The sequence below is a fragment of the Thamnophis elegans genome, chromosome Z (assembly GCF_009769535.1).
Source record: "Thamnophis elegans isolate rThaEle1 chromosome Z, rThaEle1.pri, whole genome shotgun sequence".
NCBI classification, from domain to species: Eukaryota; Metazoa; Chordata; class Lepidosauria; order Squamata; family Colubridae; genus Thamnophis; species Thamnophis elegans.
Window position 1 is genome coordinate 2,605,614 of NC_045558.1, and position 17,826 is coordinate 2,623,439.

Consider the following 17,826-nt stretch of genomic DNA (forward strand, 5'->3'; position numbering starts at 1 on the left):
CATGTGATCAAAATTCAGGTTCGTATTTATGACCATTGCAGCGTCTCGGAGTCACATGATCCGCTTTTGCGACCTTCTGACAAGTTAGAGCCGAGGTGGCGCAGTGGTTAGAGTGCAGTACTGCAGGCCACTTCAGCTGACTGCTAGTTCAGCAGTTCGGCGGTTCAAATCTCACCGGCTCAGGGTTGACTCAGCCTTCCATCCTTCCGAGGTGGGTGAAATGAGGACCCAGATTGTTGGGGGCAACATGCTGACTCTGTAAACCGCTTATATACCGCCTATGAAGCGGTATATAAGTCTAACTGCTATTGCTATATTGCTATAAAGGTAATGGGGAAGCCAGATTCGCTTAACAGCCGTGTGACTCACTTAATAATTGCAATGCTTCACTTAACAACCCTGGCAAGAAAGATCGTAAAATGGGGCAAAACTCATTGAACCAACATCTCTTGGCAACATAAATTTTGGGCTCAATTATAGTTGGAAGTCGAGGATTACCTGTATTTATCACTAAGGAACATAATCAATGCTACAAGGGGACGGCGTTGAAGGGAGGATGAAGAGGGGGGCGTGGAGGAGAATTTTTGCATTGATGAATGATGTTGAATTGTGGGGCCCTCGATGCTCTCTAGAAATAGCAGTTAGACTTATATACCGCTTCATAGGGCTTTCAGCCCTCTCTAAGCGGTTTACAGAGTCAGCATATCGCCCCCAACAACAATCCGGGTCCTCATTTTACCCACCTTGGAAGGATGGAAGGCTGAGTCAATCCTGAGCCGGTGAGATTTGAACTGCTGAACTGCAGTCAGCTGAAGTAGCCTGCAGTGCTGCATTTAACCACTGCGCCACCTCGGCTCTCTTGAGTTGGGTGGTTTTTTTTACAGCCATTTCATGACTCCACTAGGCAACATCATCAGTGCTAGAACAGGGAGGAGGAGGAGGGTTGTGGGATCCTTAGTGCTCTCTTGACTTGGTGTTATTCCGACAGACGTTTCATGATCCACTAGCGAACGTCATCAGTGCTGATGGTTGATCCTGAAAGCCGGCGTCAACATCCAAGACAGAGTTACCACAAATCATAGATGGGGTGCACAGTTGGTTGTCAGATACTGGGTGTTGGCATTAACATACACAGATGGAGGGTTAAGGAGAGACAGCTGCAACCGGATCAGAGACCATGAAGCTAGGCCTGGAGAGAGATTGCTGGAGCAGGCCGGTCGCACGACCTCATAGCCAGCTGGCTGTCGGAAGCCGGTAATATTGGCTGGAGAAGCTTATGTTGTGTTCATCACATGCTGAGCCAAGAGACCAGTAAAACCATTTATTGGACCTCACAGCGAGTCCACTTTTTTTGCTGTCCAAGCTTGGAACAGTGACAGGTCGCCAGCATTACCAGCTGGCTGTGGTATAAATTGTCCCTCACGTGGATAGATTCATTGCCAATTCCAATGACCCGTTGTTCTTCTGGTCGCCATGAATTTGATATATAAATTCATACTTTAATTTTGATTTCAACCATTTCCTTTTCTTCCTTAAAAATATTTATTTCATAATTAAATTAGGATATCATTTTGGTCCCCCGGATTTTCCAAACGGTTCCTATTCTTGGTAAAGGGCACAACAGGGCAGAACACACACAGTTGTGGTCGGTTAGAGAGGGCTGACTCATCTGTGAGGCAATCTGCGCTGTGATTGGCTGCCCTCAGTGTAAAGGGGGTGTTCCCCTTTTTTCCCGCCTTTTTTCCTTCTGTCTGTTCTGTAATCCTCTTTAATTTACCTCATGAAGTTCCTGAGGTGCTTTTCTTCCTTTCTGGGTGACAACAAAGACAGCCGTTAGCTTGAATGTTAACTATATACATGATATACGCTATATATTACACATAATGTACACATGTATAGTATTGTATACATATATATTTTATACATGCATAAACTGGCAGGAATAAGCAACCCCCCCCAGAAGACAAGCCCAGGATCCAAAAAGCTCTTGAACAATGGACCCCATCGAGAAACGTTGAATTGTGGAGGAAGCCAAACTTTTACACTTAGGCAGGATTTGGGTCTGGCTGGTCGAGAGAAAGGAAGGACGAGGGGAGACATGATAGCAGCTTTCCAGTATCTTGGGGGTTGCCATAAAGAAGAGGGAGTCAACCTATTCTCCTTCAGGCAGGACAAGAAGCGACGGGTGGAAACTAATCCAGAAGAGAAGCAACCTAGAACTAAGGAGAAATTTCCTAAAAGTGAGGACAATTAACCAGTGGAACGGCTTGCCACCGGAAGTTGTGGGGGCTTCCATCACTGGAGGTTTCAAGAAGAGATTGGAGAATCGTTTGTCTGAAACTGCATAGGGTCACTTGCTTGAGCAGAGGGTTGAACTAGAAGATCTCCAAGGCCCCTTCCAAAACTTCTATCCTATTCCTGTTCCGTTCATTCTATTCTTTCAGTGGTGGGATTCAAATAATTAAACAACTGGTTCTCTGCCCTAACAATTTCTTCCAGCAACCAGTTCACCAAATTGCTCAGAAGGTTAACAACTGGTTCTCCCGGAATGATGCGAACCGGCTGAATCCCACCACTGTATTCTTCCATATTCCATATTGTTCTAATCTCTTCAATTCTATTTTATTCTATTTTTTATTCTATTCTATTTTCTATTCTATTCTATTCGCTACTCTATTTGCAATTCTATTCTATCCTGAATTCTATTCTATTTTCTATTCTATATACATTATACCAGTGTTTCTCAACCTTGGCAACTTGAAGATGTCCGGACTTCAACTCCCAGAATTCCCCAGCCAGCGAATGGGGAATTCTGGGAGTTGAAGTCCAGACATCTTCAAGTTGCCAAGGTTGAGAAACACTGCATTATACATATACGTGCATATTACACATTATTATGCATATATATACAGGAGCCGAGGTGGCGCAGTGGTTAGGGTGCAGTACTGCAGGCCACTTTAGCTGACTGTGATCTGCAGTTCAGCGGTTCAAATCTCACCGGCTCAGGGTTGACTCAGCCTTCCATCCTTCCGAGGTGGGTGAAATGAGGACCCAGACTGTGGGGCCAAGTTGCTGACTCAATTTGCTAAAAAATTTTTTTAGTAAACCGCTTAGAGAGGGCTGAAAGCCCTATGAAGCGGTATATATGTCAAATAAATAAATAAATAAATATACACCTATATATATGTACGTCTATATAATGTATGTTTGTATGTATATGCATTATACATGCACATGTACATTATGTGTGTGTGTGTGTGTGTGTGTGTACATTTAGTTCATTAATAATATTGAATGCATTATGTGTAATGCATAAATGTTATTAATAATATTGAGTAGATACGTTTAATAACTATTGGATACATAAATGATATTTATTAGGCGTGCCTAGCCAAGCCCCCAGATTCCCTCGACCCGGGGAACCCTTGTTGCCAAGCGAGCTATCTGCACGTCGGAAGGCGGACGCGTGTTTGCAGCCTGGGGAGAAGTGGGACCCTGGGCGCGTGTTTATTTGGGGCGGTCTTTGGGGCATCCGCTCTTTCCGCCTCCGGGCTGGGCAATATAAATTGCGGCGCAACTTACTCGGGATCCTTCCTTCCCCCTCGACGTCAGCCAGCAGAGCCACCCGCCCTCTGCCCGTCCGTCCTTCCTGCCTTCTCGCCGCTAGAAGTCCAGCTCGGGGCGCCCAAGAGCCATCGGGATGGCCGGCAGCCCACCCGGGAGATCCCAGGGAGAGGTAGGTGGGCGACTTCCCGGGGTCAACGGGGCTCCGCTTGCAAATGGACCGGCGGGCAGTTGCAAACGCTGCGGTTCTCGGCGGTGCAATGCATGGAGCATCCCCCCCGGGGGAAAGGGGAATCCTCGACTTCTGAGCCCACCCCCCACCCCCTTTTGGCCATTCCGCATCCCCGGGGCTCCGCAGCTTGGAACGGTCTGGACAGCCGGGATGGGAGACCACCAGGCGATGTCTTAGCCTGTCAAAATGTCATGGTCTTGAGTCTGAGCCAAAATCTTGAGCCTTATTCAAGATCTACTCTTAGCAACTAGCAAATGCGGGGCTGAACTTGTATTTAATTTTATTCTAATTTTTAAAAATGATTTTTTTGTTACATATTTTACTTTTTAAAATATCTATCTATTTAATCTATCTATCTGATAGATCAATCTATCTATTCTGTCTATATCTATTCTGTCTATCTATCTTTCTTTCTTTCTATTTATCTTTCTTTCTATCTATGTATCTATCTGATAGATCTATCTATCTATCTATCTATCTATCTATCTATCTATCTATCTATCTGATAGATCTATTGATCTATTCTCTCTGTCTGTCTGTCTGTCTATCTTTCTTTCTTTCTATTTATCTTTCTTTCTATCTATGTATCTATCTGATAGATCTATCTATCTATCTATCTATCTATCTATCTATCTATCTATCTATCTATCTATCTATCTATCTATCTATCTATCTGATAGATCTATCTATCCATCCATCCATCCATGCATCCATCCATTTATCAATCTATCTGTGGGCAGTTTACAATTATTACTTGATTTTTTTAAAAAAAAATGTATTTATTTGATTTCTATCAGCAAATGATTCTGGGCATCTCACAATTCAAATAAGTTATTAAATTAAATTTCTACACTTTTCCCACCTTTTAATTTTTACTTTACTAAGTTCTTAGGCTGCCTGTCTCCTATAAAGTGACTCTGGGTGGGTTCGAATTCCTGTCAGTCCTTGATTTATGGCCACAATGGAGCTGTAAGCCCAACATTATTAACGTTGCTAAAGGAGGCGGTTATGAATTGGATCTTTGCAAGTCTCATTATAACCACCCAGGTCTTACGTGAACTCCTGTAGTTGTTAAGTTAGACCCATGGTTGTTAAGTGAATCCGGCTTCTGCGTTGAGCTGGCTCATCGGAAGGTCGCAAAAGGGGATCACCTGACCCAGGGACGTTGCGACCGTCATAAATGTGAGTCAGTTGCCAAGAGTCTTGAATTGCCAAGAGTGACCTTGAGGGATGTTACAATAGTCCTAAGCAGAGGTCCCCAAATGTGGCCGTGTTCTTATAGACTTCAACTCCCAGAATTCTCCAGCTGGCTGGAGAATTCTGGGAGTTGAAGTCCACAAGTCTTAATGTGGCCAATTTTGGGGACTCGTAGTCGAAAGTGTGAAAAACCTGAGTTCCTTTTTTCAGTGCTGTTATTAGTTCGAACACTCGCTTAATGTTGTAAGTCAAGTCAACCGTTATGCTTTTTATTTTCAGTGTAACTTATTTTTACTCTTAGTTTCACTTTCTTTATTTAAAGTAATTTTATGCCATCCTTGTCTCACTACAAGTTTTTCTGTACAGCTGACTGATTATTACTTTTACATTCTACATTTGGCTTTACTAAAATAAATTATTGAATTAAATTTCTATCCCACCCATGTTGCCTTAAGTGACTCTGGGCAATATACCATATTTTCCCCCACTTAAGACCTCAAAGAAGCCCAACATTTATTTCTCTTGCCAACAAGATGTTGGTTAAGTGAGTCTTGCCTCATTTTACAACCTTTCTGGCCAGGGTTGTTAAATGAAATAATGCAGTCGTTAAGTTACTTGATAGGATTGTTAATCTGTTTCCTCCATTGACAATTTTGCAAAAGAGGATCGTGTGATCCCAGGACGCACTGCCACCGTCATAAATATGAGTCAGGTGCCAAACGTCCCGAATTTGGATCACGTGACAGTAGGATGCCGCAGCGGTTGTTAAGTGGGGGAAAGCGGTCACAAGTCCCCTTCCAGTGCTGTTGTAACTTTCAACAAACTGTTGTAAGCCAAGGACGGGAATGATAAAACAGTCACAAATCACTGTTTTTTTTTTAGTGGCGTCGTCGTAACTCGAAACAGTCTCTAAGCGAATGGCTGTGATTCGAAGAGTCTCCTTTGGCTTTTGCAGTTTGAAACACGCCAGTTTTGAAAACCCGTAATCTTGTAAATTGTAATAAATTGGGACCAGGCGCTGCGTTCCAAGGTTTCCATAGAAAATTGTGCGGTTTTGTAAATTAACCTTGCAAGGCTGAACGTCAGATTAAGCTGATTTGCTGATTTTTCTCCTTTCCGGGGTTTAGTTCCTTTTCTTTTGTTTTCAGAAGAAGAGGCGGGTGTAAAAGTGGTTGTGACCTGGGAGGAAGGTCGGGTTTTTTGCATCTGACATTGACAGGATGTCAACAATTCTGGCTGGGTAAATCGAAAGTTTTTCAGCCCCCAGAAAAATTTGCACCCTTGGTTAGTTGGGTAAAACGCAAGCAATCTGAAGAACTGGTAGCTTTTCCACCCTCAAAACAATTTCTTATTTTAAGTACTTCTCTCAATGCATCGGATCAATTTGCGTGGGGGGGGGGGGGGTCAAGTAGAAATACAGCTAGTCCTCAATTTACGGCCATAATTGAGAGTTGAATTTCCCTTGCGAAGTAAACAAGCTCAATTTCACTGCCTATTTTGCGACTGTTGTTTAAGTGAATCTCTTGGACCTTAAGCGAATCCGACTGAACTCCTTAGTTTTGTTCATGCTGTGGAGATGCTTTGATGGTCATAAGTGCGAGGACTAGTCCTAAGTCACTTTTCGGCCGCCGAAACTTCGAATCGTGTCTAATCGAATGGTGGTAAGTCAGGGACTCTTAAAATTTTGTAATGCCAAGCATAATCGGGCCGGGGCATTCTGGGAGTTGAAGTCCCCACCTCTTCAAAATGCAGTTACTTTAGTCCTCCACTTACAAATCTTCACTGAGTGACTGTTAGGCATCTGCTTCGTTTCTATGGAAACTTGCACACCCTTTTAAGCCGCATTCACGCAACCAGTTAGAACAGGGGTCCCCAAACTTGGCCACTATGAGACTTGTGGACTTCAACTCCCAGAATTCTCCAGCCGGCATAGAAGAATGAGACTTGAGTTTGCCGTCAATGAACCCAACTTTTAGGGTGTGTGCTGTGAACCCTCCTTCGGGCCGCTTTGCAAAGAAGTAAGAGTGAGTGATTTGTTCTGTGCCCTCAACGTGGGTCCCAACTTTTGCATGTGTGAAGAGACACCCCCCCCCAAGAGTCGTCCCACAGCTGATGACGTTTAAGCCCAGCTGACTTAAACTTAGATTTGAAGACCAGACCCTGATCCTCTTTTCCTTGCCCCCTCCCCATCCTCGTCCCATCCATCGGGGGGGGGGGGGGGCGAACCGTAGGCTCTTCCACTCTTAGGCCAGCCAGCCTTTCAGTTAAAGATGGCTCTGCAGTTTCCCCTTCAGTCTCCTCTTCATCGCTCGCGTGCAAAGACATTCTTGTTCTTCTTGTGAGTACACCCCCCCTCGGTAGGTTGTAGCTCCTGGTGGGGGTGTGTGAGACTTCGCTTAATTGTCAGCACTTCTTCATTGGATAATCAGGAAAGAAAACCACGAGACTCCGTTGATAGAAATCAAGTGTACTTTTACTAATTATAAATGAACAGAAGCGAAGCAAAGCGAAGTCTGATTATTTAGGCGCGGAAGCGAATAATGTATAATTCATTCCCCTCCCCTTGGCATCCCATGCACAGTCCAATCATAATTCTCCCAAGTGTCAGGTGTGAGATAATTTTGAAAGGCATCACCAGGATGGAATGCCGGTGCCATTGGCCTTGGCGGGAACTCTCCTCCGCAGGCGCAGTAAGGTGGACGGTTCAAACTCCAGAATCTTCCTCCAGCACAACAGTTAGTCCCCTCCCAAATACCATGCTCCCCCTCCCCGTTTCAATGGCAGCCGAAGTAGCAGCAAAGCAGAGGCTGACACACACACACACACCCGCCAAAAAAAATTTGGGGGGGGGGAACCGACTTGCTTGTTTTTCTCTCCCATGCAATTTTTCTCCTTGGAGGGGTCGGTGCCGATCACTTTCAACGACGTCGTCGTATACTTCTCGCCGGATGAATGGCGTTTGCTAACCGAAGAACAGCAGCAGCTGTATTGGGAGACCCTGCAGGAAACCTACCAGTCTCTCCTTCTCATTGGTGAGTAGGGGCCTTCTCATTGGTGATATGGGGCTCGGGGTGGCCGGACTGCAGGGGTGAACCGAGGACAGGCTGGCCTATAGAAGCATGAGAGCTGAGTTCAATTCCTGCTCGGCCACAGAGGAGTAACCAACAAATTATTTAAAGGGCCCGTTGTCTGTCGAGGTGCGATTTTTGAGAGCTTAAACTATAACACTCCCTCATCCCCAGCATTTCTGCTTTCCTAACTGGGAATAAGGGACGTTGGGTGGGAGGCAATGGGAGTTAAAGTCTCATGCACACTGGCAGGAGTATTCTGGGAGTTGAAGTGTAGGCATGATAACTGAGGAATTCTGGGAATTGAAGTCCAGAGAGGGGGAATTCTGGGAATTGAGGTCCAGGCATGCTAAATGAGGAATTCTGGGAATTCCAGAGCAGTGGGATTCTGGGAGTTGAAGTCCAGGCATGCTAACTGAGGAATTCTGGGAATTGAAGTCCAGAGAGGGGGAATTCTGGGAGTTGGAGTCTAAGCATGCTGAGGATTTCTGGGAATTGAAATCCAGAGCAGCGGGATTCTGGGAGTTGAAGTCCAGGCATTCTAACTGAGGAATTCTGGGAATTGAAGTCCAGAGAGGGGGGATTCTGGGAGTTGAGGTCCAGGAATGCTAACTGAGGAATTCTGGGAATTGAATTGGCTACCTGAGAGACCACCTCCTGCCATTCACCTCCCAACGACCAATAAGATCGCACAGGTTGGGCCTCCTCCAGGTGCCGTCGACCGGACAATGCCGGCTGGCGGCCCCCCGAGGGAGGGCCTTCTCTGTAGATGCACCGGCTCTGTGGAGCGATCTACCCGTAGAGATCCGGACCCTTACTACTCTCCCGGCCTTCCGTAAAGCCGCCAAGACCTGGCTGTTTCGGCAGGCCTGGGGCTGTTGATTATATCCAGCCCCACTTAGACTGAATGGATGTTGTATTATTTTAATAATTGTATCTTTTCTTAAATTTTTTAAATGCTTTCATCTTGCTTGTGAGCCGCCCAGAGTCCCAAAGGGAGTGGGCGGCATACAAATTTTATTAAACTGAAACTGAAGTCCAGAGAGGGGGAATTCTGGGAGTTGAAGTCTAAGCATGCTGAGGATTTCTGGGAATTGAAATCCAGAGCTGCGGGATTCTGGGAGTTGAAGTCTAAGCATGCTGGTTAGAGATTTCTAGGAATTGAAATCCAGGCATGTTGGCTGGAGAATTCTGGGAGCTGAAACTCAGACATGCTGGTGGGGGGGATTCTGGGAATTTAAGTTGAGACATTGCAGAGACGGGGGGCGGGGGGAGCCCTGGAGCATCTTCTCTGATTAGCGCGTTTCCCTTCAACAAGGATGCCCAATTACCTCCCCAGAAGTCTTCGCCTGGATTGAATATAACGAACGTCTGAATATCCGGATATCGTCGAGACGCCTAGAGGACTCTCCTCCCAATGTCCTTCCTATAGGTAAGTGAAGCCTATGGGGGGGCCGGACAAAAGGTCAGACAACCCCAGGGATGTTCTTATATTAGCAGTCATTGCTGCTTCCCTAATTCCATCTTTTCCAATTGACTGCCTTCTGGAGTCCTGAACTACAACTCCCATCATCTCAGTGGAAAGGGGGGGTGGAGTTTCAGTGCCCGGCACATATGGAAAATGTTTGTGGTTGAGCCATCCTTCAACGCCCTCGTGGCAATCTGCCTGCTTTGAGAAACGCTCTTTTTTTACTGGAGTGGCAAAATTTAATTAAACATCCAAAGAGGTTAATCATCACACTCACACATACACACACACACCGTGTTTCTTTTGAACCTCTCCCTTCTCAGCTCCTGGAGACCCCTCCACGGAGATTTCTATAGTTTTTAAAGAAAGAATATCATTTGCTGTTGTCTTTTTTCAGCACGGTTTTGCTTCCTCAACTTAACCTACGGCAGTGTGATCTCCTGGTGGTCACTTCTCCCTGAATCTAATATCTTTGGTCATACTTTGCTTCTTATAAAATCAGCGGGAATAGGCCGGGTATTTATTTATTTTTTACCAAGACTGGACACACTCCCCTTTTCCTCTGTCACAATTATACATTCTCTTTTTCCTCCAGATGACCAGCAATCCCAAATGGACATAGACTGCTCTCCTGAGCAGGTGGGCCCTCTTGAGAGCATCTGTGTAGAAGAGGCCACCTACTGTAGCAAGGTCGAGGGGCATCCTGAACAACCTTGTGAATCGGCAGCCGAACAGGGAAGCGTACCCAATTCTGGCGGACAGCTACGGGGAGAAGCGATGGAGCAGGATCCAGGTGACGCCCGCACAGAGGACGCCCCACAACTGTGCCGCGTGTGGATGGAGTTTCTAACCACCTCCGTGCCTGCTGTGGCGCCAGGAAACTCTGCCGAGCTGCCGCCTCGCGGGACGACAATCCCGCTCCAGCGTAATTTTGCCATGGGTGCGGAACGCCCTGTGGAGGAAATGCGGTTTGCAAAGGCCACTTGTGACGAGAACTGCGCGGACGTGCGCTGGCAGGTTGCGGCGCCAACTCTGTCACAGAGCACAAGGAGGATGCAGGACACTCAGCCGCCTCCCCTGGGAGTCCCCACCCAGGATAAAAAACGCTACTTCTGTGCTTGGTGCAAAGAACCATTCAAACTGCAGATTAATTTGGGAGTGCATTATAGGTATTGTCGTCAGAAGCAAACGCAGTACCCCAGCCTTCTCTTGAAAGCCCTCAAAGCTCCCCTTGGGCAGTTCATGGGCGGGTCAAGCAGCACTGGGGCCTCGGCGGCGCCTCTCCCCCTCCCACAAAAACCTGCCCCGTTCCCGCCGTCCAATGATGGCAGGGGGGCGTTTCATTTCAGACCATGGCAACCTCAAGCCCAACAGAGAATGGTAAAAAGCAAAGACATTTCTGATGCCACCCGGAATGCCGCCGAGACTCCACGCAGTTTGGCACCGACAAACTGTGCGATGAAGAAGCTGTGCCCCTGTCTGCAATGTGGGGAAAAATTTGTGTACAAGTGGCAACTCTCGGCTCACCTGCAATATTGCAGGAAGAACATGGATGGGAAGAAACAGCTGCCACCAAAGCCCCAGAATGTTGCCGCAAAGGGGCTCGCCTGCTGTGCCAAAACGCCAGAGCCTCGCGCTGAACCGGCTGTGCTTCCGAGCACTTCTAAAGACAAGGCGCTATATCCGTGCGAGAAATGCGGCAAGAATTTAAGCAAGTGTTACATATCCACGCATCAGGCGTTCCACGAGGGACAACGATACAAGTGCCTCTGGTGCGGGAAGATCTTCAACTTCCGGAGTGGGGCAGTGAGGCACAAGAAACAACACTACACGAACGACGAAGACATCAACTGTCCGAAATGCGGGAAGAGAGCTGGCGACCCAGAATGTTTCTGCATGATCAAAAAAATCATCGTCGCTTCCGATTCAGATAGTGGGGAAGAATCCGAGCCGGAGGGACCCAAGTAGCTGTTTGCAAAAGGCAGGCAGTTTTAGTATTTGTAAATAGGGGTTTAGAAATCGAGGTGCTACAAACGACTGGTGCGAATTCAAGTGATACGGCAACGGGGGGGGTTTCGAACGCAACGCCTGCGTCAGAGGGCGCCTGGCTCGGCTGACTGCACATCGGGAGCCCTATGCAAAATACGCTTGCTCCAGATGTTCCGAGAAACGCCTTTTTTTGTCAGCCCCTTGACACACACACTGGGGGGAAAAAACCACGTGAATTGTATAGACCGCTGTACACCAGGAAGACACTGTTGTGGGCCAGGCCTCTTTTGTGCGGATGGAATGAGGTTGTCTTTTGTTTGTGTCTCACTTGCACTCGGGACCCCCACGTAGCTTGATATGTTCTGCCTGCGGGGGCACCGGCTTGAGGATGGATAATAGCCATAATAATGTCCACCAGCAATTTTACTTTTGTGCCTTAGCTGGATCTTCAAAAATTCTGTGACAAATCTGGTACGATATAAAGAACGATGGACGGATCTATTTCACAAACGTCTTAAGACTGAGTTTTTCAACCCGGGTAGCTGTAAGATGGGTGGACTTCAACTCCCAGAATTCCCCTGCCAGCTATGAATCCTGGGAGTTGACGTCCACCTATCTTCCAGTGATCCAGTTGAGAAATGTTGCTCTAAGAAATCCAAAATCAGGGGCACCAAGGGGGTCTGGGACTGGACTCCAGCACAAGTGGACAAAATGACCTCTTTCTTTTTAACCCCAGCCCACCAGAATCCTCCTCCTATCCCCTCCCCAAAACCTATAGGACAGGCCTACTTTAAGGTACTCAACATTTTGTAGCTAATTTCGACTGATTACTGTAGTACAGTGCGTAAAAAAGTTGTAAAAATAAAAAGGCATTTTCATGGCAGACTTCAAAATAATGTTCTTTATTTTGGATGAATTGCAAGCGAAGAGAAGAACGTATGTTTGTTCACAGTTGTGGATGAATTTGAAATGCCAACTAATTGTAACGTAGATGTAATTGTCAATAAAAGCATAGCTGGAAGCCCTCTGCGTGTATGAATTCCAAATTCTAGCAATGTTAGTACAGGAAGTCCTCGACCTGCAACCAAGACGGAGCCCAAAATTTTAATTGCTAAGCCAGACGGTTTGAGTTTTGCCCTATTTTGTGAACTTCGCTTTGTTCATTCATTTCATTTATTGAATTTATAGGCCGCCCAATCCCAGAGGACATTTCTTACAGAAATGAAAAATATTAAAAAAGAATTAAAACAATAAGACACAACAAAATTAAGAAGAAAACACAACATGCACCCAATCAAAGGGGGGCTGGACCTCAATCAAGAGGTCAACAGCCCCCAGGCCTGCCGGAAAAGCCAGGTTTTAATAGCTTTACGGGAGGCCATGAGAGTGGGTAGGGCCCGGCTCTCTAGGGGTAGCTCATTCCATAGGGCCGGAGCAGCAACAGAGAAGGCCCTACTCCGAGGTGTCGCCAGCCGGCATTGTCCCGCTGAAGGCACCCGGAGAAGGCCTATCCTGTGCGATCTTATTGGTCTTAGGGAGGTATGTGGCAGAATACGGTCTCGCAGGGATCTGGGTCCTAGGCCATGTAAGGCTTTACAGGTGATAACCAGCACCTTGAAGCGTGTTCGGAGACCAATGGGAAGCCAGTGCAGCTCGCGGAGGATAGGTGTAACATGGGTGTACCTTGGTACACCCAATATCGCTCATGCGGCTGCATTCTCGACTAATTGTAGTCTCCGAACACTTTTCAGGGGCAGCCCCAAGTAGAGCGCATTACAGTAATCCAGTCTTGAAATGACGAGGGTCTGAGTGACTGTTTGAAGTGCCTCCCGGTCCAAATAGGGCCGCAACTGGTGCATCAGGCGAACCTGGGCAAAGCCCCCCCCCCTGGTCACAGCCGACAGGTGATGTTCCAAAGTCAGCTGTGGGTCCAGGAGGACCCCCAAGTTGCGGACCATCTCTGAGGGGAGCAAATTTTCTCCTCCCAGGCTTAAGGATGGACTAGCTGGACTGTCCTTAGGAGGCAACATCCACAGCCATTCAGACTTGTCAGGATTGAGTGCGAGTTTGTTCCCTCCCATCCAGACCCTAACAGCTTCCAGGCACTGGCACATCACTTCCACCGCTACGCTGAGTTGGCACGGGGCGGACAGATACAACTGAATGTCGTCCGCGTACTGGTGGTATTTAATCCCGTGCCGGCGAATGATCTCACCCAGTGGCTTCATGTAGATATTAAATAGGAGGGGGGACAAGACCGACCCCTGAGGGGCCTAGGAGTCCTCCCACCAACACCAACTGCGACCTGTCGGAGAGGCAAGAGGAGAACCACTGTAAAACTGTGCCTCCCACTCCCACCTCTTCCAGCCGTCGCAGAAGGATACCATGGTCGATGATATCGAAGGCCGCTGAGAGGTCAAGGAGCACAAGGACAGAGGAATGCCCTCTGTCCCTGGCCCCCCAGAGATCATCGGTCAGTGCGACTAAAGCGGTTTCGGTGGAGTAACCAGGCCTGAAACCAGACTGAAAAGGGTCTAGATAATCTGCTTCATCCAAGGTCCGTCGGAGTTGGAGGATCACCACCTTCTCAACAACCTTCCCTAAAAAAGGGAGGTTGGAGACCGGGCGATAGTTTTTAAAAATAGCTGGGTCCAGAGAAGGCTTCTTGAGGAGGGGTCTCACCACTGCCTCCTTCAGAGGTTGTGGAAAAGATCCCTCCCGCAAGGAGGCGTTTGTAATTCTCTGGAGCCAGCCTCGTGTTACCTCCCTGCTGGTCAAAACCAGCCAGGAGGGGCATGATCCAGTAAACAGGTGGAGGCACTCATCGCTCCCATGGCCTTGTCCACTTCATCAGGAGTGACAAGCTGGGACTCATTCCAGAAAGTCTGAACAAGACCCTCCCTCGGCATCTCTGCTGGTTCTGTCCAAATGGGAGTCCAGGTCTGTCCGAATCTGAGCGATTTTGTCTTGCCACCTGGTCCTTGAGTTGAGCTTACAGGACCTGTGACGTAGCGAGCCCTCCTTCCCCGGTAATGGCTAGCCCAGTAGCCCCCGTCGTACCTGCCCCTCCCCCGCGTGACCGGGATGCTCCGGCCCACCCCCATCCCCGAAGGCCCCTCTCCCTCTCCCATGGCCCACGCTCTTCCTGGCAGGCCGCATCTACCACTCATTCTAGGATGAGGGGTAGGCCTGGGCCCCCCTACCACTTCTGCTTATGCACTCAGTGGGGGAGGCACCAGGCCGCGCCCTCTCAGTCCTCTCAGATGCACTCTCAGTCACATACCACACTGTAGTCCATTAAAACATATAAAAATACAATAGTATAATAAAAAAAGATAGTTAAAATTAGGTGGGTTCATTTATCAAACAATCACACTATACACACTCCACACACAAAGGAATTGCGCAGATCTTTAAAAAAAAAAAAAAAACACCACTCAAGTGGATTCGTGCAGAAATGGCGGTCGGAAACCAATGATGATGAAATGGAGGGAGAGTTCCACAGTCCCTCTCCCTCTTTTAGGTCCGGAAATGGAAAAAGGGGTGGGTGGGTGTCACTGTTGTTAAGTGAATCACTGCGGTGACTCTGGGTCACTGCAACCGTCATAAATATGAACCAGTTGCCAAGCGTCCAAATTTTAAATGGTCACTAAGTGAAATGTTTGTATGTCGAGGACTATCTGTATTTGCTGGCTCCATGACTTTTCTTACAATAATTTATTTTTTAACCTACAAATGATAGTAATGCCCTAGAATCCTTGAGATCATTTAGTCTGACCCCACCCAGCTCAGAAATCAAGCGTTTTTTTGTTAGTTGACAGGCTGAGCTAAGAACTAGCTATCACTATGGAATGGATAACTAGAGAAACGGCATTCATACTTCTCATTCCAGGTGCAGGCAGTCCTCGACTTACGACCATCCATTTAATGACGGTTCAGTTACAGCAGCACTGAAAAGAGTGACTTGGAACTGTTTCTCACGTTGACATCCTCGTGGTCACATAATCAAAATTTGTTAATTAAATGATCCCTGTTTGATTTTATCTTTTTTTTGGCCATAGTTGTTAAGTGAATTTCAGGTCACTGAGAAAATCGAGATTTCCCCCATTGAGTTCGCTTGTACAAAGGTGGCTGGGAAGATCACAAAATGGCGATCAAAATACCCCAGAAAGCCGCCCCTGTCATAAATACATGCTATTGGTCAAGCTTCTGAATTTTGATCATGTGACCGACCGTGTGGATGGTACAGCAGTCATAAGTGTGAGGACCGGTTGTAACCCACTTTTTTTCCAATGGAGGAAAAAAGTTCACTAAATGAAGAATTATGAGGGGAAGAATGAACCTCTGTAGCGCCAAGTTTTTCTCAAAACACCCATTAAGAATTTATCCTGCTGTGGAGAGACACGGAACGGCAGATCTGTTTGAAGGGACACCTTTATCCACTGACACGCCTATCCATGTGTGCCCACCTATGCCATCTCTTCCCCTGTTTTATTTGACCGAGGTGATATTCACGGTGTCTTCACGGACTCTCGAAGACAAAATTACTAGATGTGCAAAATATGTCACACTTTGGCAATCTTTGAAATCGGCATACTTTTGGGGTACAACTGACCTTATTCTCCCTCGGCATAGTCCTCAACTTACGGCCACAATTTTCCCAAACTTCGACAGCTACGCAAGAGTGTTAAATGTGCTTTGCCCCATTTTGCGACCTTTCCACCGTTGTTAAATGTCTGTTAATCCTGGGCTTTGCAAGCACTTGCCCCACCTATCTGTTGCTCATCAACAACCTTTTGTGACGAGATGCGGACCCTCGGGGACGCCCTCTGCCCCGCCGGAAGATACCCTGAGGACCTCTGAGCCCAATACCCCTCTCTCCCCATCCACCATTCAGGAAAGATGCTTCCGCGAGGCACGATTCGGGTTTGCCAGGGTAGAACAGTGGGACATATTCGGATGACGGCTTGGGAAGCGGCATCTCAGGATTCAGACACAGACAAGGTGAGGTGAACTCCGGGCAGGTTTGTGAAGCAAGCTCCTGGCGAGAAGCTGCCCGTTCCTGCCGCAAACACCGCAACTCATCGCGGATCTCGGTGAGGACAGACAGGAGCTGCAGCTGGAGGTCCCTGTCTCTAGACTGCTCTTGCCGTTGTTGTTCTCGTTCCCCTTGCCACATGGCTAACTCCTGGTGGTAGAGCTGGTCCCACTGGTCTTCCATCTCCATTAAGCGATGGAGAGTGCTCCTGTAAGGTTCTCGGTGGTTTTCCCGCGGGTGGGAGCCCCCGATTCCCCACGGCAAGGAGTGTGAAGGAGATACCTCATCTCCGCAAGGCGATAAAGGAGGTGGAGACTCCTCCGTTACTTCTCCTGTGCCGAGCGGAGATATGGGTGGCTGCCCTTGCTGATCCTCGTACGGCTGCTTCTCCCACGCCGGACCCATCAGTCCCTGTGGGAAGGAGCCGAGATCAGTATTGGGGGGCCTTGACTCTTCTTCCTCTGCCTGGGGTCCCTGGACAGCACACCCACCATGACCCCACTCAGAGTGACCACCCGCCTGAGTAAGTGTGTCCTCTGGCTCAGATGTGAGCGATCCTTGCAAATTGCAGTGATCGAGAAGCATCGCCTGCTGGTTGGAGAACTCCTGGTTTTCCTCGGCCGAGAACCGTAGATCGAGACCATCATCCCCGTCTGGGCCTTCCTCCTCCTCCTCTTCGGAACTATAGGAAACCAGGGAGTAATTTCTCACTGGGGGAGACATAGTCGATGTTTCGGGAATCTGGACCTCTGGACCAGAGTCAGCTAGAGGAGAGAAGGAAACAAGGTTGATCGGCAGCTCCCATCCCAGGAGACGGTGAGTTCTAGTCCCACCTTAAGCATGAAAACTGGCTGGGTGACTTTGGGCCAATCACTCTATCTCAGCCAACCTGCCCCACAGGGCTGTTGTTGTGGGGGAAATCAGAGGGGTAAGTTGTGTTGGATTTGTTCACCAAAGGTCATTGTGAAAATAATGAAGGCGATACAGGAATAAAAAAACCAAATGTCTCTACTTTGGCCTCATGTTCTCTGAGTGTAACCTTCAACGATTGCTAAACAAACCGTTGTAAGTTGAGGACTGCCTCTAAGTATGTCATTATCATCACTTTCACCGATGTCTCTGTGTCAGATACAGTGGGGAGGGGGAGGCCAAGAAAAGAGGGCTGGATCGGGGTGAAATTCAGCAGGTTCTGCTACTGGTTCTGGAGAACCGGTAGCAGAAATGTTGAGTAGTTCGGAGAACCGGCAAATACCACCTCTGGCTGGCCGCA

The 17,826-nt window shown here is 47.7% G+C and overlaps 1 protein-coding gene across 2 annotated transcripts; it reads left to right on the plus strand.

Moving 5' to 3' along the window:
- The first annotated feature begins 3,609 nt into the window (after positions 1–3,609).
- On the plus strand, positions 3,610–12,527 carry LOC116520380 (zinc finger protein 786-like). Of its 2 annotated transcripts, none has more exons than XM_032234546.1 (4): positions 3,610–3,736; positions 7,893–8,025; positions 9,380–9,493; positions 10,125–12,527. In XM_032234546.1, the coding sequence occupies exons 1-4, from the start codon at positions 3,701–3,703 to the stop codon at positions 11,495–11,497; spliced, it is 1,656 nt and encodes a 551-aa protein (XP_032090437.1). In that variant the 5' UTR covers positions 3,610–3,700; the 3' UTR covers positions 11,498–12,527. The 2 variants fall into 2 exon arrangements, with proteins under 2 accessions (XP_032090437.1, XP_032090438.1); XM_032234547.1 differs by having other exon boundaries at positions 9,401–9,493.
- Positions 12,528–17,826: the final 5,299 nt, after the last annotated feature.